Here is a 21,849-nt window from a genome sequence, read left to right on the forward strand (position 1 = left end):
TTTGAATAACGAGATAAAGTTTTTCTTAAATTACCCATCATCATTAGAGAGTTAAGTTTTTGGCTTGCAATTTAGAAACTCAGGGTAGTAAACTAGAATAGTTGTGATTTGAAAAAGTCTGAAACCAGTGGCATTTTCATAGGGCAGGAAAATAACAGGGTCTCGATACACAGCCCTGGCCAGCCGGCCTCAAACTAGTGGTCCTCTCTCCTTAGCCTCCAGAATCCTGGGATTACAGCTTGTGCCAGCAAAATTTTTGTCTCAAAAGCTCCATATTAGAAACGAATCCAGAAAATTTCTAGGCATGCTCTTTATTTGAAAATATATTTCTTAAAGTTGGTATGGTGGCTCATACTTACAGTCCTTGTACTCTGGTGGCAGGAGGCAATAAGACTGCTTCAAGTTTGAGGCTAGCCTGTGCTAGCAGAGTGAGAGCCCTATGTTAGAAGACAAAAAGTGGTTCTTCCATTATTTTTCTCTTCCTTAAAAAACATGTTTTATTTCTTTCTCTTCTTTCTTTCTTTTTTTCAGGACAAGGTTTCTCTGTGTAGCCCTGGCTGATGTGGAACTTGCTCTATAAGACTAGGCTGGCCAGTGGTGGCGCACGCCTTTAATCCCAGCACTCGGGAGGCAGAGCCAGGCGGATCTCTGTGAGTTCAAGGCCAGCCTGGTCTACAGAGTGAGATCCAGGACAGGCACAAAAACTACACAGAGAAACCTTGTCTCGAAAAAATAATAAAAAAAAAAAGACTAGGCTGGCCTTGAACACAGAGATTCATCTGCCTCTGCCTCCCTGGTGCTGGGATTAAAGGCATATGCTACCAATGTCCAGCTTTTATTTATTTACATGTGTATGTGTGTGTGTGAGTTCCTGGGCACCAAGTTCATGCAGCATCCTACTGAACCCAGGAGAGGGCATTGAGGAGAAGGTGCTAGGATTGGAACCCAGGTCCTCTGCAAGAGCAGTATATGCTCTTAAGTGCTGAGCCATCTTTCCAGGCCCAAAATTATATATACTTGTATATTTTTGGAGATACTGGAGTTTGAACCTAGGATCTTGTACTAGGATCTAACACTGAGCTACACATACCCCAGCCCTTATTTCTATGATCAGTTGCATGTGTAATGAATGCACCTATTTGCAGGTACAATAGTCGGGGAAAACTATTGGTTTATTTTATTTTATTTTTTTAATTGAGGTAGGGTTTCATATACCTCAGCTGTCTTCAAACTTGCTGTGTAATTAAAGGTGACCTTGAATTTCTGATCCTTTTGCCTTTACCTTCCAAGTGCTAGGATTACTAGTGTGTAGTACTTTGTCCCCTTTATGAGGTACTGGAGATTAAACCCAGAGGTAGATGCATGCTAGCCAAGCATGCTACCAACTGAGCTGTATCCTCTAGGGAAAGCTCTAAAATTCTTTTAAAATTATATTTGAAATAGTTAGGGGGATACACATACCATGATGCATGTGTGGTGGTCGGATGACAATGTGTGGGAGTCTTAACTTCAACTGTGTGGAAGGTACTCACCTTTTACCCACTGACCCACCTAGAGAAGCTTTGTAAATACTCATTGGTCATTTAGCTTTGTAGAACTAGTTTTTGGAGATAAGGTCTCCCTACTAGACTGGGCTGGCCTTCAACTTGGACATTTCTCTTGTTTCTGCTCCTAAGTGTTGGGGTTGCAGGTGTGCACCACCAGGTCTAGCGTACATAATTTTCTTTGTTTGTTTGTTTGTTGTTTTTTTTGAGACAGGGTTTCTCGGTGTAGTTTTGGTGCCTGTCCTGTAGACCAGGCTGGCCTTGAACTCACAGAAATCCAAGTGCTGGGATTAAAGGCATGCACCACCACCACCACCACTGCCTGGCTCTTTTTTGTTTTTTTAAAGATTTATTTATTTATTACGTATACAGTGTTCTGCCTGTATGTTTTGCCTGCAGGCCCGAAGAGGGCATCAGATCTCATTATAGATGGTTGTGAACCACCATGTGGTTGCTGGGAATTGAACTCAGGACCTTTGGAAGAATAGCCAGTGCTCTTAACCTCTGAGCCATCTCTCCAGCCTGTGTACATATTTTCATAGTTTTAAAGCTAGCTAGTGTCAGTATTACTTGATTGATTTGGCGTTCAGGTTCCAATTTTAAGCTCCTGATCCCTAGAAACAGATACTTTAAGAGGCTGCTGGGAGGCTGCTGGTAGCTAAGTTCGGTTTGTAGTTGCTTTTCATTCAGTAAAGATTTATTTAGTGTACTTGTAATTCTGGGTTCAGAACATGAGGTAGATGCTACCCTAGCCTCTTGGAGGTCATCAGCATCTCCTGAGGAAACAGATTCCCACGTAGGTGGCTCTTTAGACAGCCCGGGTAGAGTGTGGTAAATGGTACACTGTGAATTCAGTGATTGCCCTTGGCCCTGTGAGATATGTCAGGTCCCAGCTCATTAAAGATTCAAAGATGGGGAAAGCACAGTCTCTCATCTCCAGCAGTTTACTGTTTACACTTGCCAGTGAACATAACTGAAGAAGGCTCTGTAAGTATTAGAGAGAGGTATATAAGCCTCTCTGGGAATGCTGATAAGACATTCATTGAGCCTGAGAGGTGAAAAGGCTAAGGGGAGGTCCCCCTTGAGCTCAGTGTTGAGCACACTGAGGAATGAGGAGGGCAGAAATAACAGCTCACAAAGAAGCTGCAGAAAAGCATCGTAACATCCTGAGTGAAAGGAAGAGGCAGCAAAGAGTGTGGTATATGCTGGGGAGCTGGAGCAGTGGGGATTTTAAAATCAAGTGGAAGGTTAGGAAAGCCCGTTGGAGAGGTGAGCGGAGAAGAGCTCATGGGGGTGGGGGGGGCATATTTGTCTTCTGGGTGGGTATATCTGCAGAGTTGGCTGTATGTAAACAAGTGGCAGGAAGAGTGGTCAGTAGGCCAGGTGGGAAATAATTGGGGCCTGGATTACAGCAGTTTTGTATTGATAGAGTCAGTTCTAAGGAATATTGAGAAAGTAGTTTTAAAAAATGTAAAATTTTATTTTTATCTATGTGTGTGTACTTCCCTTGGAGGTCAGAAGATGGGGCCAGGTTCTTTGGTGCTAGGGTTATAGGCAGCCTTGAGCCCTGTGACGTGGGTGCTGGGAACCGACCTCTAGAAGAGCAGAAAGCACTCTGACCACTGAGCCGTGTCTCCAGCCCCACATGTGAATTTTATGAGACTTTGTGATTGGTTAGTTGAATGGTGGAAAACTGTAATGTATGGAAAAGAGGACAGTTCTTCCTAGAAGTGGGTCAGATAGCTTTTAGTAAAGTGCTAACAGTTCATTAGGTAGAGCAAGGTGAGGAAGAACTTCCGTTCTGTTGGTGGTATCGTGTCGTGGTCCAAGGCATTGGGGAGGCCGTATGGCTTTCCTGAGGAAGGTACTCTTCGAAGACAGTAGGGGAGAGGTATTTGGAACGTCATTGAGAAGGTGTTTTAGAACATGATTTCTGTAGGCAGTGACAGTGCTTTTACTACCTGTAGATGCATCTGTTTCAGTAATTCTGGAAACTGAGGAAGAAGGTTAGAGATGCCAGTAACACAAGTGCAAGGAAAGGGGCTGTATTCCTTTGCTTCATGTCTTACAAGTATTTCTCCTTTGCCTGGAGAAAGTGCTGGGATTAGTTCTGACTTAATGGTGACTTCTGTGGTCAAAGGGTATGAATTGACAGCATATACTTTTAACACTTATTAGTAGCTAACACATACCAACTACCGTCCTAGAGCTAAGAGACAGCAAAGAATAAAATAATTGCCAAAAGAAAATTGGGACCAGTGAGATAGATTGCTGGGTAGAGATGCTTGCTGCCTAATCTGATACCTGCATTTGATCCCTGGAACCCCTATAGTAGAAGGAGAGAATCTACTTCTGCAAGTTGTCCTTTTACTGCCACATTTACCTCCTTCCACACAATAAATGTGATTTAAAAATAAAGGAAATCCCTTTCTGTGTTTCTGTAGTTTTTTAGAACTGTGTGTCACATGTGTGCTACCACTGCTAAAATTAAGAGTAGTTAAGTTATGGGTGTAAACAAGATTATCCAGGAAAAGATTAAAGACAAAGATACCTGGTGGATTATAAAAATAGAGCTTTGCTTCACGTGATAATGTGATTATGGGTTTACTCAGATTTTAAAGATTTTCTCCTTTGTTTTCTAGGTATTAAACCGTCTGACTTTTGCATCTACTCTTTCTCACCTGCGTCGTTTAAATTCTCCTATTGGTAGAGATGGCAAGCTAGCGAAGCCAAGACAGTTGCATAATACGTTGTGGGGAATGGTGTGTCCTGCTGAGACCCCAGAGGTAATACATTATTAATGCTCAGTTTAAAAGTTTGCTAACAAGACATTGGTTGATGGAGGCAGGAGAGACCTTTTCTTTAGTGGTGTAGCCACAGGTAAAGTGTACATGTAAGCAGCCCTGATGGAGCTCACTGGGTCACCCAAAACAAAAAGACAAGTAGTTTCCTAGTTGGAAAGAAGAGGGGATTAGTAGTGAGAGGGAGGCGTGAGAGGAGAAAGGGGATTGGATATGATCAAATGTGTTATGTAGTGGCTGGGCAGATGGCTCAGAGGTTAAGAGTACGTACTGCTCTTGCAGAGGATGCGAGTTTGGTTCCCAGTACCCATGTCAGGCAGATCACAACTGTCTGTTACTTAATCTCCAGGTGATCCTACATTCTCTTCTGGCCATGTGGGCCTTGCACTTATGTGCATATCCCCAACCCTGAATTAAAAATAAAAGCCTTTAAAAAATGTAGATCTTTTACATGTATGAAAATGTCATAATGAAATGTGTAATTGATGCATGCTAAGAAACATTTTTTTAAAAGTAATTGTCATAGTTATGTCAAGAATTATGAATCATAATTTATTGAATTATGCATCATGGTTTAAAATCAAAATTTTTTTTGTAGTCTTTTTCTTAGAAAGTTAAATGTATACCTTGAAGCCAAATTGAAAGTAAAATGTTTGTAGAAAACAATTTGTATAGGCATATAAAACTACTGTTAAGGGCTGGAGAGATGGCTCAGAGGTTAAGAGCACTGACTGCTCTTCTAGAGGTCCTGAGTTCAATTCCCAGCAACCACATGGTGGCTCACAACCACCTGTAATGAGATCTGGTGCCCTCTTCTGGCCTGCAGTCATATATGCTGTATACATAATAAATAAATAAATCTTTAAAAAAAAATAAATAAAGTTCAAGGCAACTCTAAATTATCAAAAAAAAAAAAAAAAACAAAAAACTACTGTTAATTATGTGGCTTGTTCCTTAGGGCCATGCTGTAGGACTTGTGAAGAATTTAGCCCTGATGGCTTATATTTCAGTTGGATCTCAACCTTCTCCGATTTTGGAATTTTTAGAAGAATGGAGCATGGAGAATTTAGAAGAAATTTCTCCTGCAGCTATTGCTGAGTGTGTACAGATAAGTTTTCTCTTTAAACTGCTGTTGATTGTTAAGTTGTAGTTAGTACAGAACTGCTAAGTATAGAATGCTTTTGGTTTTCCATTTAGTGCAACCAAGATTTTTGTTAACGGCTGCTGGGTTGGAATCCACAAAGATCCCGAACAGCTCATGAACACACTTAGGAAGTTACGGCGTCAGATGGACATCATTGTATCTGAAGTAAGAATCTTCTTTTCCTTTTTTTACGGTGTGGATAAATTGAACCCATGGCCTTGTTTAACATAGGCAGATGCTCTTCCACTGAGCTACATCTCCAGTTTTGAAGTAAGAGTCTGTAATTGGCTAAAAGGGTGTGCTGTATGAGATTTGTAGAGACGGCACAAGATTAGTGAAAACTATCTTACTGGCAACTCCCTTTGAACTGGACTTCCTTTAATTGTCAAGTATATTATCAGTAGTCTGATACTTTAGGCTAATGTTAAGATATTACCTGTCTTTTTATTTATCTTTTATTTTAAAACCTTAAAAAAGCTCATCTATCATTTGTCTGTCTGTCTGTCTATTTTGTGTATGTACATGTGCACATGTGGATATGTACCATGGATACAACTGTGGGGAGGTCAGTTTTCTCTTTCTGTTAAGTGAGTTCTGGAGATTGAACCCAGGTCATCAGGCTTGGGAGTAAGCACTTTTGCCCCACACTGGCCTTGATTTCACTTTTTTTTTTTTAAGATTTATTTATATACTTACATGTATACAGTGCTCTGTCTGCAGGTATGCCTGCCAGGAGAGGGCACCAGATCTCATTATAGATGTTTGTGAGCCACTGTGTGGTTGCTGGGAATTGAACTCAGAACCTTTGGAAAAGCAGCCAGTGCTCTTAACCTTTGAGCCATCTCTCCAGCCCCTTGATTTCACTTTTTTAATAGTAATTTTATGGGGAAGTATGACCCAGTTTTCAATTTTCCAACTTTTGGGCAATTAGTTTATTCTATTCATTGACTTTTTTGTTTTTGTTTTTTTTTAAGACAGGGTTTCTCTGTGAAGCCCTGGCTGTCCTGGAACTAGTGCTATAGACTCTGACCTCAAACTCACAGAGATCCGCCTGCCTCTGCCTCTGCCTCCCGAGTGCTGGGATTAAAGGTGTGTGCCACCACCTCCTGCCTTGACTTCTAAGATTATGTTAGGTAATTCACTGGAAATGGAGTTTCCTTTTTGACTTCTTTACATATAATCACTTCAATTTCTATAGTGCTATTAGTAATTCATAAGTCTTGTATTGCATATTTTCTCAAAATATCAGCACCATCCAGTAGAAATGCAACATGAATCACATACACATTTAAGATTTTCAATAGTCACATTAAAAAAGTAAAGCAGAAACAAATGACATAATTTTTAACAATGTATTTTATTTGACTGATACATCCAAAATGTTGCCCTTCAAACTTTATCAATATAAAATTGCTAATGTAATATTTTACATTTAAAATATATTAGTAGTATTTTTTTATTTTTATTTTTTTTATTTTATTTTTTTGGTTTTAGTTTTTCTCTGTGTGCCTGTCCTGGATCTTACTCTTACTCTGTAGACCAGGCTGGCCTTGAACTCACAGAGATACGCCTGGCTTTGCCTCCCGAATGCTGGGATTAAAGGTGCCCCCCCCCTCCCCTGCAAGTATCTTTTGAATCCATAAATTTATTCTTGCAGCACATTTCAATTCAGAATGGTCGTATTTCAAGTACTCAATAATCACCCGTGGCTGCTTGCTGCTCTGGGTGGATTTTAAGCCATTTTCTGCTAGCTGAGGAAGTCAGGCTTGGAATAAATGGGAAAGTATGGCTAAGACAGAGCAGTAGCTGGGCATGGTGTACATGTCTTTAATCCCAATATTCTGGAGGCAGAGGATCTCTGCATTTAAGACCAACCTGCTCTGCATAAAGAATTCTTTGGAAATACATGTAATTAGTAAAGTACTAAAATAAGAGTTGGGACTGTAGCTCAGGGGTAGAGCATTTGTCTGGCATATTCTAGGGCCTGACTCCTTCTCCAGTAAAAGAACAAAACAAAACAAAAAAACAAGTAAACAAATGAATCTAAATAAGAACTTTTTATATATGTCATTTTACATTGACTTGTGTACCTCGATTAGATTTTTTTCACTCATGAGTTTTACAGTTACACCTTTTTAAAAAATAGATTAACTTTGGTAACTTAAGATTTATCTGTTTTGTTTGGTACTTGATTCACCTCAAGTTTAGTAGATTTATTTATTTTACTTATTAAATTTTTATTGTTGTTGCTGCATGTGTATAGTGTTGAAAGAGCAGACCTAGGGCCTCATACATGCTAAGGCAAACTCTTTACCTCTGAGCTGTGTATGTCCTTAGCTGTTGGGATAATCTTTTGTACACTCTGTTGTAGCTGGAGAGCTTCTCTCCAGGTCCCGCCAAGCCCTGGCAGTCCGACAGCCCATTTATAAAATAAACACACAGATGCTTATATTACTTACAAATTGTATGGCTGTGGCAGGCTTCTTGTTATCTACTTCTTCTATCTTAAATTAACCCATTTCTATTAATCTATAAGTTGCCACGTGGCTCGTGGCTTACTGGCATCTTCACATGCTGCTTGTCATGGCGGCAGCTGGCAGGTCTCTCTGCCTCAGCCTTCCACTTCCCAGAATTCTCTTCTCTACTTGTCCTGCCTATACTTCCTGCCTGGCTACTGGCCAATCAGCATTTTATTTATACAGAGTGATATCTACAGCACTCTGTGAAGATGTGCGTTTGTCCTTCCTCATTTGCCTGAGGCACCTTCTGATTGGTTTAATTAAGAGCTGAATGGCCAGTAGCTATGCAGGAAGTGGATAGGCAGGACTTCTGGGCAGAGATAGGAACTCTGGGAAAGAATCTGAGGCGGGAGGATTTGCCAGCCAGATGTAGAGGAAGTCAGACTTACTGAGGAAAGACTAGTGATAGAAAAGAAAGACCTGTTACACTCGGCCCTTTCATTTTACATGTTTGCCTTCATGTATATATGTGCTCCATGTGTGTGCCTGGTACCTGTAGAGGCCAGAAGGGGTGAAAGATCCTCTAGACCTGGAATGACAGATGCGTGTCAGTCACTGTGTGGGGTCTGGGAGCTGACCTTGGGTCCTCTGAAATAGCAGCAAGTGATCTTAACTGCTAAGCAGCCTCTCCAACTCTTTTTGAGATGGAGTCTTAACCATTTGCCCATGTTGGTGATCATGTACTTGATCATGTGGGATCAAGTGAGCCTCCCCACTCAGCTTCCTGATGGTGAATCCCACTGTGCCCAGTTAGGTGTATTTTTTGCTGAGTTGTAATCCTACAAAAAAGTGAAAGTTCATGAGATTGTTTTGTCTTTTATATCTAGGTTTCTATGATCAGAGATATTCGGGAGCGGGAGATTCGGATCTATACAGATGCAGGCCGTATCTGTAGACCACTTCTGATTGTGGAAAAACAAAAGCTGCTTTTGAAGAAGAGACACATTGACCAGTTGAAAGAGAGAGAATATAACAACTACAGGTAAGTTCGTGGCGTGAGGAAAAAGGTATGTGCATTCAAAAACTTGAGGTGGGAAGTCTGCAGGTGAGTGGTTTTTCGTTTAAAGACGAGGTGGTACAGCCACTGTCACTGAACACGTTCAGTGCCCTAGGAGAAGCCTCACCATCAGCAGTCACACTTATTTAAAGATTTTTATTTTATTTTATATGCATTGGTGCTTTGCCTGCATGTGTGTCTGTGTGAGCTGCCCTGTGGGTGCTGGGAATTGAACCTGGGTCCTCTAGAAGAGCAGCCAGTGCTCTTAGCTGCTGAGCCATCTCTCAACCCCCTATTTTTCTTCCTTTTTTTTTTTTTTGTTATTAGTTGTACAGTGGATTTGTTGGGTTTGTGTTGAAGTGTGAAAGTCTTTTGATACGTTAAAATTTAATGAGAAATAACTTGTGTAGTGCAGAACATAGTACATGTGAGTAATATATTTTTTGGGGGAACATTCTTGCTGTATAGGCCAGGCTGACGTAGAACACACAGTGAAGTATGAGCTTCCTGCTTCAACTTCCTGCGTATGGGGAGTATAGGTAGTATGCCACCACTCATTGCATTAATAAGAAATATAATAAAAAAGATGAACTTGCTTTAAAATTTTACTTTTAATAGTAGTATAAGTCTATATATTGTAAAATAACATGTATAGTAAAGAACACTCAATTTATACTTACCAATTTTGCCATTTTTTTAATAATGTCCTTTCCACAAATAAATAGGAGTAACGAGTGGATATATATTTTATCAGATCTTATTCTATGTATTATCTACTTCCCACCCCGACTCCTCAATGTAGATCTTTAAAACAAAGTAAATAATAGGTAGAGTTTAATAGTGTATAGTGTTGTTTAGTCTTTTCCTATATCTGTTCAAATTCTTCTCGTTTTAGTACAAACACAACTAGAAGTAGTTTTTATGCAGTAGGCTTTGTATTAAAGTATTTCAGGAAACTGAGTGAATTTTTTTTAGTTGGCAGGATCTGGTGGCCAGTGGGGTAGTAGAATATATTGATACCCTGGAAGAAGAAACAGTGATGCTTGCAATGACTCCAGATGATTTACAGGAGAAAGAAGTAGCTTATTGTTCCACATACACCCACTGTGAGATTCACCCATCAATGATTCTTGGCGTCTGTGCATCTATTATTCCTTTTCCTGATCATAACCAGGTTGGTAGTACTTATGTCCTGATTCACAAGGGATTGGGGAAGTAATGGATACTAGGAATTAGTACGAAATCTTGTCAAAGGGTGTGAGTTCCTACACAATTAGCAGTTGGACATGTGTATTAGTTACTTTTCTGGTGCTCTGATAAAATACCTTGACCACAGGCAGCTTAAGGAAAGGAGTTTATTTTGGGTTCAGCTTTCAGAGGGCATAAGAGTCCATGTTGGAGGAGCAGAGGTAGAGGAGCAGGAACCTGGGAACTCACATGCTTATCCAAAAGCATGGAGCAGAGTGCAGAGTGGGGATAGCATGTGGCCTTGAAGTGTCAAAGCTGGCCCCAGTGATGTACTTCCCCAGACAGTACCATCACCTGGGAACCAAGTGTTGGAGTGCCCAGACTGCAGGGGCGTTTCACACTCAGACCGCAGTGGCCTCCTCTTGTTTTTGTTGAGCCGGAAGTGGTTCTTATCTCTCTTTGAGAAAAAAAGTCAGAAACTTATTAACCAGTTATTTTTCTGATTTGTTACTAAATATTCATTGTCTTTATTTTTTGTTTCTTCCATTAGTCTCCTAGGAACACGTACCAGTCCGCTATGGGCAAGCAGGCTATGGGAGTTTATATCACCAACTTCCATGTTCGGATGGACACCTTGGCCCATGTTCTCTATTATCCTCAGAAACCACTGGTGACTACGCGGTCTATGGAGTATCTACGCTTTAGAGAGCTGCCAGCAGGTTCTGTTGCTCTTTGTTCAGTTTGCGCTTTGTTTTTTAAGATTTTGCCATGCTCAAGATGCTTCAAGGGGGCTGGGGAGATGTCTTAGTGGTTAAGAGCACTGACTGCCCTTCCAAAGGACCCAGGTTCAATTCCTAGCACCCACATGGCAGCTCACAACTGTCTGTAACTCCACTTCCAGGGGACCCTCACACAGACATACACACAGACAAAACCACTAATGCACATAAAAATAAATAAATTATTTTAAAAAAAGATGCTTCAAGGGGAGGTGCTTGGGAAGATTAACATTGCATACAGTAGCTGGGCAGTGGTGGTGCATGCCTTTAATCCCAGCACTTCAAGGGAAGGTGCTTGGGAAGATTAACATTGCATACAGTAGCTGGGCAGTGGTGGTACATGCCTTTAATCCCAGCACTTCAAGGAAAGGTGCTTGGGAAGATTAACATTGCATACAGTAGCTGGGCAGTAGTGGTGCATGCCTTTAATCCCAGCACTTGGGAGGCAGATATGTTGAAGTGTACTCCCCACATTTTTCCTGAAACTGTTTCTGAGTTTTAGGAACTTAGGTTGAGGTCCTTGAATCATTTAAAGATTTACTTATTTGAATTTGTGTGTGAGAATGTCTTGCCTGCAAGTATGTCTGTGCACCACCACATGCATGCAGTGTCCACAGAGGCGGAAAGAAGGGTCAGATCCCTGGTACTGGACTTACCATTAGCCCGATAGTTGGGAGGCAGAGGCATGGAGATCTTATGCAGTTTGAGGCCAGCCTGGTTTACGTATTGAATACCAGATTAGTCAAGTTTACAAAGTAGACCCTATCTTAAAAGGCAAACAAAAACCCTGAAAAATTAGGTAGCTGTTGAGGCGTTAATCCAGTTAATCTTTATCAATAAAACATCGGGAGTCAGCTGTCAGGGTAAGAACCTGAAAGATCAGAGAAGTAGGAAGTAGCCACCAGTCGCCTCCTACCTTTACAGTTCTGGCATCCTCTCCCTGCCCCGACTTACCTTCCTGTCTCCTCTCTGTCTACAGTCCTCCAAACCTCTATGGTTAATTTTAGTCAGCTAGTGGCTAGCTCTGCCCTCTGACTGCAAGTAAGCTTTGTCAGAACACAATCGAAATACCACACAAGCTATAGTTGAGTGTCCTCTTTTCCATTCCGTTGATCCCTGTGTCTGATTTTTCATATTTTTGTTACTTTGGCTCTGCAGTATAATTTGAAATCAGGTAGTACTTTTTATGCTCCAGATTGCCTTGTCTTGTGCTTTCAAATGAATGGTAAGCTTGCTTTTTCTGTATCTGTGAAGAATGGCACTGGGAATTGTGTTGGTAAAGCATTGGACCTGTAGCTTTCCCTTGGTATGGTGGCCATTTCCACAGTGTTAAATCTGCTGATCCGCGGACCTGTGATTTCAGGGACCGTCTAGTGCTTTCTTCAGTTTCAACACTTTTTTTTTTTTTTTTGGTTTTTCGAGACAGGGTTTCTCTGTGTAGCTTTTGCGCCTGTCCTGGATCTCGCTCTGTAGCCCAGGCTGGCCTCGAACTCACAGAGATCCGCCTGGCTCTGCCTCCCGAGTGCTGGGATTAAAGGTGTGCGCCACCACCGCCCGGCTTCCTTTTCTTTTTTATTTGAGAAAAGTCTCTTGTAGACCAGGCTAGCTCACTATGTGGCATAGACTGATTTTCCTACTTATGTCTTCTGAGTGCTGGGAATACTATGGGCCACCAGTCCTGGCTTCTTAATTCTTTGCAATAACCAGTCTCTGTTATTTATCACACTGTGTGTGGGTGCCATGCCATGCATATGATCACAGGGACAGTTCTGGGGTCAGTTCTCCCCTCTTACCTAGGTTCCAGGATCAGGCTCGGGTTGCCAGGCTTGCACAGCAAACGCCTTTACCCTTTGAGCCATGTGCTGGCCGCCTTTTTTTCTGCTCCTGTTCCCTTCTCTCTCCCTCCCTAGTCCACCTTCCCTCTCCCGTTCCTCCTTCCCTATACTCTAAAGACCGGATGATCTTATGTTGCCCAGGCTGTTTACAAATTCCTGAGCTAGAGTGATCCTCCTGCCTCAGCTTCCCCTGAGTGTCAGATGATAGACCCAGCTCTTTATCAGGAAAAGTAGTCTGGGCAGCAGTTCTAAGAATTAATTGTGTCTGGAAAGACTGTGGCACTCTGTGGTGGCGTGGGGAGAGAGCAGCAGGGTAGGACCAGTTTCATATTTGAAACTGGAAGTTAGGAGGCAAGGGTCTCAGGCTTGAGGCCATTGCTCATTCACTTCGGGGTCACACATACTTCCTTACCTTTGATCCATGAGAATAATAATAATAGTAATAATAAGGTACAGAGTTTCTGTGAGGATTGGGGAAGCACTCTGACTACACCCTGACTTAGATATCGAGCTACTAAGAGTAAGGATGGAGTCACTGGGAGTGACAGTTTGTGTGTGGGGGAGGGGGCATTTAGCTAGCAGAGTAGTTGACTCACACACAGGTTCAGGGAGGAATAGACACATCCAAACATTTGTGACAAGTGTGATTGAAGAAAATGGATTTCAAAGAAAGGATAGGTTTCCCTGCTGCCCAGATGGTCCTTTAATGTGTGTTATTCAATATACTGCAGGAATCAACTCAATTGTGGCTATTGCATCATACACGGGCTATAATCAAGAAGACTCTGTTATCATGAATCGTTCAGCTGTGGATCGAGGCTTTTTCAGGTCAGCTTGTGGTAAAATTTGTTGAAACACAGATACAGTGGAAATACATTTTTTAAAAAAAGTTTTTTAAGAATGGATTTGACTGCTCTAATCAAAAAAGCAGAAATACCACACAAGCTATAGTTGAGTGTCCTTTGTTCTGTTTCATTGATCACTGTGTCACACAGCTCCAGTGATTCTTGTGTCTCTGGGTTTTCAGATGTGATATTTTAAATGTTTTTCTGTTGTAAGCAAATATATATTTGCATTTAGGTAATACAAAAAGAAACCTTAGAACTCCAAAATAATTGGTAAAATTATGGTGTGTTTTCTTTGTATTCTTGTTTGTTCAATATACAATTGTAGTTGTTTACTATATAGTTCAGGCTGGCCTTGACCTTACTATGTAGTCCAAACTGACTTTGAAGTCATGGCAGTCCTTCTTTCTGCCTCTGTCTTCTGAGTATTGGGGTTACAAAGTACACCACCACATGTGGCTTCCTGTTTTTCTCCTTTTTAATGACAAAAATATTAATCTTAAATATGTAGCATGAAAAGGTTGCTTAAGACACAGGGAATTTAGAGAGGACATTTTCTCCCTGTGTAATTTATAGGCTAGCACCAGGACTGAAGCGTGGGTGTTTATGGCTTCCTATAAAACGCCTCAGTGGAGATACCTGAGCAGACCTGGGTGGGCATTGCTCAGGCCTGTTATGAGAAGACCTCTGTCAGGAGGAGGCTGGACTCAGGCACCTGGGTTCTTCCTGATCTCACCTGTGATGGCAGGTGTTTACAGTTGTGAGTCAGATGCTACATGGCAAGCCCATTTGGGACTGAACCTTGACCCTGGTACATTGTGACTTGTCCCTGCTTTGTGGTTCAGATTGTCTCCCAAATGTCAGTTAAGCCAAATGCCATTGCTGTAATCTAATCCCTCTTTACTAAAAGAAACTAGAAATCACCTTTGGAACTCTGTTTTCAGGTCTGTTTTCTACCGATCATACAAAGAACAGGAGTCTAAGAAAGGATTTGATCAAGAAGAAGTGTTTGAGAAGCCTACACGTGAGACATGCCAGGGTAAGAGGCACCGACGTCACACTGTGGTGTTTACCGGTCACTTGCTGTAAAGGCCTGTGCGGTGTTGCCAGGCTGCAGGCTGTCCTTCTGTGATGTGGGAGCGTGTCCTGCGGTTCTCTCAGTGCTCAGACTTCAGAGCATTCCCACTGTAGATACTTCCTCCCTTTAGCCTGCGGGAAGACAGTTGAGAAAGCACAGGAGGCTGTGTAGTTTGTGGGCCACGCCTCCAGCTGCATTCTGTTCTCACTGTGCTCTTGGTTCCTGTTCTTCAGGGTCCCCTAAACTGTGGTGCAGGCTGTGAGAGTTACCAGCTAAATACTATTAAACATTTAAAAAGGGTGAAAACATGTCTAGCAGTTTTGTTTCTTCTTGTTAGTACTTGCACAATGTATTTAAAAAGTACTTACAGGGATTGATAGGATCTCCTAGGAAAATGGGTTATCTGCCACAGTTTGACTCTGTGGGAGGTGTAGTGTGTATGTTTCCTTAAACGTAGGTGGAATTAAGATCAGCCAGGCAGTGGTGGCACACAGCTTTGATCCCAGCACTTTGGAGGCAGAGGCAGACAGATCTCTAAGGTCGAGGCCAGACTGGTCTGCAGAGTGAGTTTCAGGACAGACAGGACTTTTACACAGAGAAACTGTCTAGGGGGTGAAGGTGAACACAACTAATGATTTCTGTGGGAGACTATATGAAGGACACAGGCATTCTTTCTTATGTAACAATGGCTGCATGTTTAAGAAAGCCTCTAGGAAATGTGTCTCTTGGTAGAATCTGACTTTCTACCAAGTTCCTTCTTTTTTCTTCTTTCTTAGTAGATTTCTTTCTGTCTTCTTTTTTTTTTTTTTTTTTTTTGGTTTTTCGAGACAGGGTTTCTCTGTGTAGCTTTGCGCCTTTCCTGGGACTCACTTGGTAGCCCAGGCTGGCCTTGAACTCACAGAGATCCGCCTGCCTCTGCCTCCCGAGTGCTGGGATTAAAGGCGTGTGCCACCACCGCCCGGCTGTCTTTTTTTTATTCTATGTATGAGTGTTTTGCTTGCATGTATGTCCCATGACTATGGAAGCCAGAAGAGGGCATCCAACTGGAGTTACAGACAGTTATGAGCTGCCATGTGGCTGCTGGGAATTGAATCTGGCTTCTCTGGAGGAACAGCTAGTGATCTTAACTGCTGATCCATCTCTCCAGACCCTCTTCCTCCTCACCCCCATGTTGAAATGGTTTTTGCTGTGTAGCCTTTGCTGCCCTTGAACTCATAGTGATCCACCTGCTTCAGCCTCCTGAGTGCTGGGATTTAGGGCATGTGCTACCATGCCCAGCTATAGTAGATTTTTTTTTTTTTAAATAAGCTATGGTATCAGAGTGCAGAAGTTTGTAGGGTTTGGAATAAGGACAGTCATGAGCAGGATTTCCTGTGAATTATCACTGGTTTGGATCAGTTATGTATGTGGTTTCTCCTGCTTGTTGGGAGAATTACGCATTTTAAGTGTTTTTCGTTAGTGTCATTTAAGAAAATTCCCTGTCTGTTTCCTCACAGGTATGAGGCATGCCATTTACGACAAGTTGGATGATGATGGTTTGATAGCTCCAGGCGTTCGTGTATCAGGGGATGACGTTATCATAGGCAAAACAGTCACCTTACCTGAAAACGAGGATGAACTGGAGAGCACCAACCGCCGGTACACCAAGAGAGACTGTAGCACTTTCCTCAGAACCAGTGAGACGGGCATCGTGGACCAGGTTATGGTGACTCTCAACCAGGAGGGGTACAAATTTTGTAAAATAAGGGTGAGTACAGCTTTATCCTGTAGGTAGTTTTGGAAATTAATTGCATTTCTGTTCCTAACCTATTTTTGTGTGTAATCAGGTACGCTCTGTTAGAATTCCACAGATTGGAGACAAATTCGCTAGCCGACATGGTCAGAAGGGCACTTGTGGTATTCAGTATAGACAAGAGGTAGGTGCCTGGAGTTGTGTTGAAAATTTCATTAAAATTTCCCATAACTCGATTTTGTTTTAAGTTTTCGGGTTTGTTAACCCACCATGTGGAAGAGAATTAGGGCACAGAGTCCCTTGAGCAGTGTCAGCTCTAGCTGTGGCTCTGAGAGATTCCCGCATCTTTACCTCTCTTAAAATTTTCCTTGTAGGATATGCCCTTCACCTGTGAAGGCATAACTCCGGATATCATCATAAATCCCCATGCTATCCCTTCTCGAATGACGATTGGTCACTTGATTGAATGTCTTCAAGGGAAGGTAAGATTTTGTCTTCAAAAACAACAGGTTCCAAGTTGATGTTTCTTTCAACATGGTGATTACCTCTCAGATATTTGAGCCAAGATACTGTGCTAAAAGGTATATGTTTTCCTGCTTTCATAGTGGTTATTAGTCTACCTTTTCATCCTTCTTTATTTTTAGGAAACTCTGTGGGGGAGGGTTGGGGATTTGACCCTGTGGCTAAGAGCATTGGCTGTGTAAGCATGAGCACCTGAGTTCATCCATGTAGAAAGCTGTAATGCCGGGGCAAGTCAGGGTGAGTGTTACCAAGCCTGACAGCTTGAGTTCAGACCTGTATCCGCATGATGGAAGGACAGGCCTGATCCCTACGAGTTGACCTCTGATCTCTGCATAAATAAATATACAAATGATGGGGTGAGGGAAGGCGATGGTGAGCTATAACCCCAATGCTTTATGTATGTGGAGACAGGAGAATCACTGTGGCTTGTTGGTCACGAGCCCAGCTTCAGGTTCAGTGAGTGAGAGACCTCTCTCAGAGGAATATCAAGAATGCTGGACCAAGAAACCTGATGTCTTAGTTTTTGTCACTATTGCCATGATAAATAAAACACCGTGACTGAAAACAAGTTGAGGAAGAAAGGGTGTCTTAGGGTTTCTAGTGCTGTGAAGAGACACCATGACCACGGCAACTCTCATAAAGAACATTGAATTGAGGCTCGCTTACAGTTTCAGAGGTTTAGTCAATTATCATCATGGTGGGACATGGCAGCATGCAGGCAGACATGGTGCTGGAGAAGGAGCTGAGAATTCTACATCTTGTCTGAAGGCAACAGGAGCTGTCACTGAGTATAGTTTGAGCATAGGAGACGTCAAAGCCCAGCCCACAGTGACACACTTCCTCCAACAAGGCCACACCTCCTAATAGTGCCCCTCCTTTTGGCTTACCCAGTTTGTGTTGTTGCATATCCCAGGCCCACCTGGTCATGGATGGCAGCACTCCTAGTGGACTGAGCCCTTCCATATCGGTTATTAATCAAGATGGTGCTTCGCAGGGCAGGCTGATGGAGGCAGTCCCTCAACTGAGGCTCCCGCTTCCCAGATGACTCTACCTCGTTTCAGGTTACAGACTAACCAACACACCTGATGTCCTCTTCTGGCCTCTGCACATGGATGTGTACTCTCTTCCTATACACATACACAGACACCAACAGACACCACGTGTGTTTGCACATATTAAAAAGGGCAAAGTTTTGCCAAATAAGAATTTTTACATAAGTACCTTGTGCTATCCAATTGTGCCAATGGGGCTCAAGACAGATTTTTTTTTTTTCCTAAGATATAGTACATACAGCCTTTACATATATTTGTGGTTATAGCAACCAGCTCTTTTCTGTAGATAGTTCATTCATGGATGGTTAGCTCAGTACGGCTTTAGGAATGTTAATTTTGGTATCAGCTGTGCATACATCTTTCAGTGGAAGTTTTCTGGTTTGGGCATCTTTGTTAAAGTAGAATAGTGGTAGTCTAACACATGAACGTCTGTTTATGACTTAATGACATATGTCATTTTAAGACATTAAGATGCTATTTTCCTTGAGTACATTAGAGGTATTTGGGATTCTCAGTGTCTTTGAACATGATCCCATGGATAGACTTGCATTTCAGAGCCTTGTAGCCTTTTTTGGGGAATTACTTTGTTATAACTATCTTAGGTAAGATACTAATAAAATGAGTCTCAGTGTATCACAACCTTTATAACAGTTTTTAATTTTAAAACCTTTCTTTTATAGAAAATACTAGTTGGGTATATCTTTACTGATTTGTAACTTCTCTCACACATGCTTTTATTCCAAAGGTCTCTGCTAACAAGGGTGAAATTGGTGATGCCACTCCCTTTAATGACGCTGTCAATGTGCAGAAGATTTCTAATCTTTTATCTGACTATGGCTACCATCTCAGAGGAAATGAGGTATATTTACTATCATAAAAGCTCCTTGTTAATGTATGTAACAAGCATGTTTTGTGTGGTGTACTTTTATTCTTTAAAAGAAAGCCTTTTGCATGTACAAGTCATAATAAGCATGCAGCATGATGAAGTTTCACAGAGTAAACACATCTATGGGTCTCATACCCTCACTGAGGAAAGAAATTACCCAGAATATTTTTATGCCTTCAAAGTCCCCTTCCAGTCACACCCTTTCCATTCCAAGATACCTGTGGTCTCAGTATATATAGGCTAGTTTTGATTTTTATGTAAGTAGGAGTGTAGGTATGCATATGCATTTTTGAACTTGTTTAATATTTTTAGTTATATGCGGCAAAATCTGTGTCTGTTTTCAGGTACTCTACAATGGATTCACTGGTCGAAAAATCACATCACAGATTTTTATTGGCCCCACTTACTACCAACGTTTGAAGCATATGGTGGATGACAAGATTCATTCTCGTGCTAGGGGACCAATTCAGATCCTTAATAGACAGCCCATGGAGGGTAGATCTCGGTAAGGGAGCTGCGGCGTCATTGTTGTGTATTATTTAACTAGCCTTTCACTTGAGAATGGTCAGCATGTGTAGAGGTAGACAGCGGTGTAATGACGGCCTGTGTTCTGTCACCTCACTTTAGTCACCAGCACATGGTGTCTTGTTACTCGGTGCTTATCCTTCCCTCCTCACTCTAGCCTCTGGTGCCATGATTCTTTCCCTCTCTTCTTTACAGTCAGGGCCGTGGACATTCTAGGCGAGTGCTCTAACAAGGAGCCAGAACCCCAGCTCATCTCTGATTATGTTCAGCATGTCCAGTTGTCATATAGTTTCCTTTGTAAAACTTTAGATTTGGCTATAGAAGAGTGGCTATCAAATATTCGATCTCAGGACCCTTAGAGAACTTTGTTGATGTGAGTTGTGTCTTTTGATACTTATCACAGTAGAGAGTAGACTGAAATTTAAAATGTTTATTTAAAAAACAATGATAAACCCATTACGTATTAGTACATGTTTAGTGAAAAATCAGTGTATTTCTAAGTAAGCTCAGTGTTAAGAGTGATATTGGGTTACATTTTTTCAGATTTCTTTAGTGAACTGGAAGGCAGCTGGATTCTTCTACTTCTGAATTAGTTCCATTGCAATATTTTGCCTTTCCCTCTTCCTTCCCCTGCCTCCCTCCCTATTTTCCCCGATCCCATTTCTGTCTTTCGATAGGCTCTCATATATACCACAGGCTAGACTCACTCTTTGGTTACATAGTTGTGGCTGGATCTTCCTGCCTCCACCTCCAAACTGTTGGGATTATAGGTGTGTGCCACCACTCAAGCTCAATATTGTACTTATTCATTACATGTATTTATTTTGTGTGTGGGTATGTGTAAGCCACGTGAGTGTGGAGGTCAGAGAACAACTTGGGGGAATTTGGTTCTCGCCTTTTACCCTGTGGGTCCTGGAGATTGAACTCAGGTGGTCAGGCTTGGCAGCAAGCACCTTTACCCACGGAGCTATCTCACTGGCCCAGTACTGTATTTTTTTATACTTATTTGAGGGAGATCTGGTGTTATACAGATAGCTGGTGGGAAAAGGGAAGAATATTATTTTTTGATGCTATACTAAAATGAAGAGCTACTCTAGTAATTTTTTTTAATCTTTATTTTCATTTATTTTTGAGCCAGTGGAATTCATGGCTCTCCTAGCTCAGTCAGCCTCCTGAGTGCTGAGATTACAGGGGTATGCCATTCTGTCTGACAAGTTGTAGGTTTTTGTTTCTTATGTGACAGTATCTTTTTTAAAAATTTTATTTATTTATATTTTATATATGAGTGCTTGTATCTGCAAGCCAGAAGAGGGCATCAGGTCCTATTAAGATGGCTGTGAGTCACCATGAGAGTGCTGGGAATTGAACTCAAGACCTCTGGAAGAGCAGCCAGTGCTCTTAACTGCTGAGCCATCTCTCTAGCCCGTGACAGTATCTTTTTATATAATCCTGGATTTCTGGCCTGGCATTCACTATGTGAATTCACTCTGAATTCATGGCATCCTCCTGCCTCCGCCTCCTAAGTGCTAGGATTACAGGTCTGCACCACTGTTGTTGGTGATTTGTTTCTTTTTTCTTTTGTTTCTCCTTTTTTCTCTCTATCAGGTGTGTGTGTGTGTGTGTGTGTGTGTGTGTGTGTGTGTGTGTGTGTGTGTGTGTGTGTGTGTATAAAAGACCGTATTGCTTAGAATGGCCTCAAACTTAGGCAGTTTTGCCACAGCCTCCCAAAGTGTGAATACTGGCCTGAGGAACACACCAGCTAAATTACAGTTTCTTTCTTTTTGTACTTGAAAAGTGTTTGGGAGTTTTGCCTGTATGTATGTGCACACTGTCTGCATGCCTGGTGATAGCAGAGGCCAGCAGAGACTCTCTGGAACCGCAGTTACAGGTGGTTCTGAGCTGCAAGTGGATGCAGGGAACTGAACCCAGGTCTCTGCAAGAGCAGCAGGTGCTTTGAACTGTCGAGCCACCGTCTCTCCAGCTCCACCAAGCTTAGTTTATTAAAGGGTAGTTGTAATGAGAAATCTGAAGCCTTATCGGTGAATTTTTTATATTTATATATTAAAATCATTGGTTTGCTGGGGGTGTGCAAGGTCTTAGGTTCAGTCCCCAGCACTGCCACCTCTGCCAAATTGTGTCACATGCATAATTTTATAGCATGATAATTGATCATTTGGGAAATAACGATTTACTGAGTTATAGATTTTCTAACGTTAAATTCTATTCCACATACACACACAAGCAACCACACTTGTAAACATTGCACCACTGAGGTCTTTTAGAAAAACTTTTAAGTATAGGAAGCTGTGGGGCCTGAAGTGGCGGGTAATTTTGTAAAATTCTCATTTTTGCTTAGAAGCTCAAACTTTTAATTTTTGGTAGTACATTCTTAAAATGGTTTT

At 41.8% G+C, this 21,849-nt stretch overlaps 1 protein-coding gene across 1 annotated transcript in view; it reads left to right on the forward strand.

Moving 5' to 3' along the window:
- The window catches only part of Polr2b (RNA polymerase II subunit B), a 52,418-nt gene that overhangs the window by 27,047 nt on the left and 3,522 nt on the right, over positions 1-21,849 (forward strand). The window contains exons 11-23 of the mRNA XM_052735244.1: positions 4,187-4,330; positions 5,304-5,443; positions 5,543-5,654; positions 8,836-8,990; positions 9,981-10,179; positions 10,744-10,912; positions 13,539-13,635; positions 14,597-14,691; positions 16,227-16,477; positions 16,557-16,646; positions 16,837-16,944; positions 18,782-18,895; positions 19,267-19,427. Of these exons, the coding sequence (XP_052591204.1) occupies positions 4,187-4,330; positions 5,304-5,443; positions 5,543-5,654; positions 8,836-8,990; positions 9,981-10,179; positions 10,744-10,912; positions 13,539-13,635; positions 14,597-14,691; positions 16,227-16,477; positions 16,557-16,646; positions 16,837-16,944; positions 18,782-18,895; positions 19,267-19,427 (1,835 nt within the window). The remainder of the gene's footprint in view (positions 1-4,186; positions 4,331-5,303; positions 5,444-5,542; positions 5,655-8,835; positions 8,991-9,980; positions 10,180-10,743; positions 10,913-13,538; positions 13,636-14,596; positions 14,692-16,226; positions 16,478-16,556; positions 16,647-16,836; positions 16,945-18,781; positions 18,896-19,266; positions 19,428-21,849) is intronic.

The sequence above is a fragment of the Peromyscus californicus genome, unplaced genomic scaffold (assembly GCF_007827085.1).
Source record: "Peromyscus californicus insignis strain IS unplaced genomic scaffold, ASM782708v3 Scaffold_13__1_contigs__length_99412109, whole genome shotgun sequence".
Classification (NCBI taxonomy): Eukaryota; Metazoa; Chordata; class Mammalia; order Rodentia; family Cricetidae; genus Peromyscus; species Peromyscus californicus.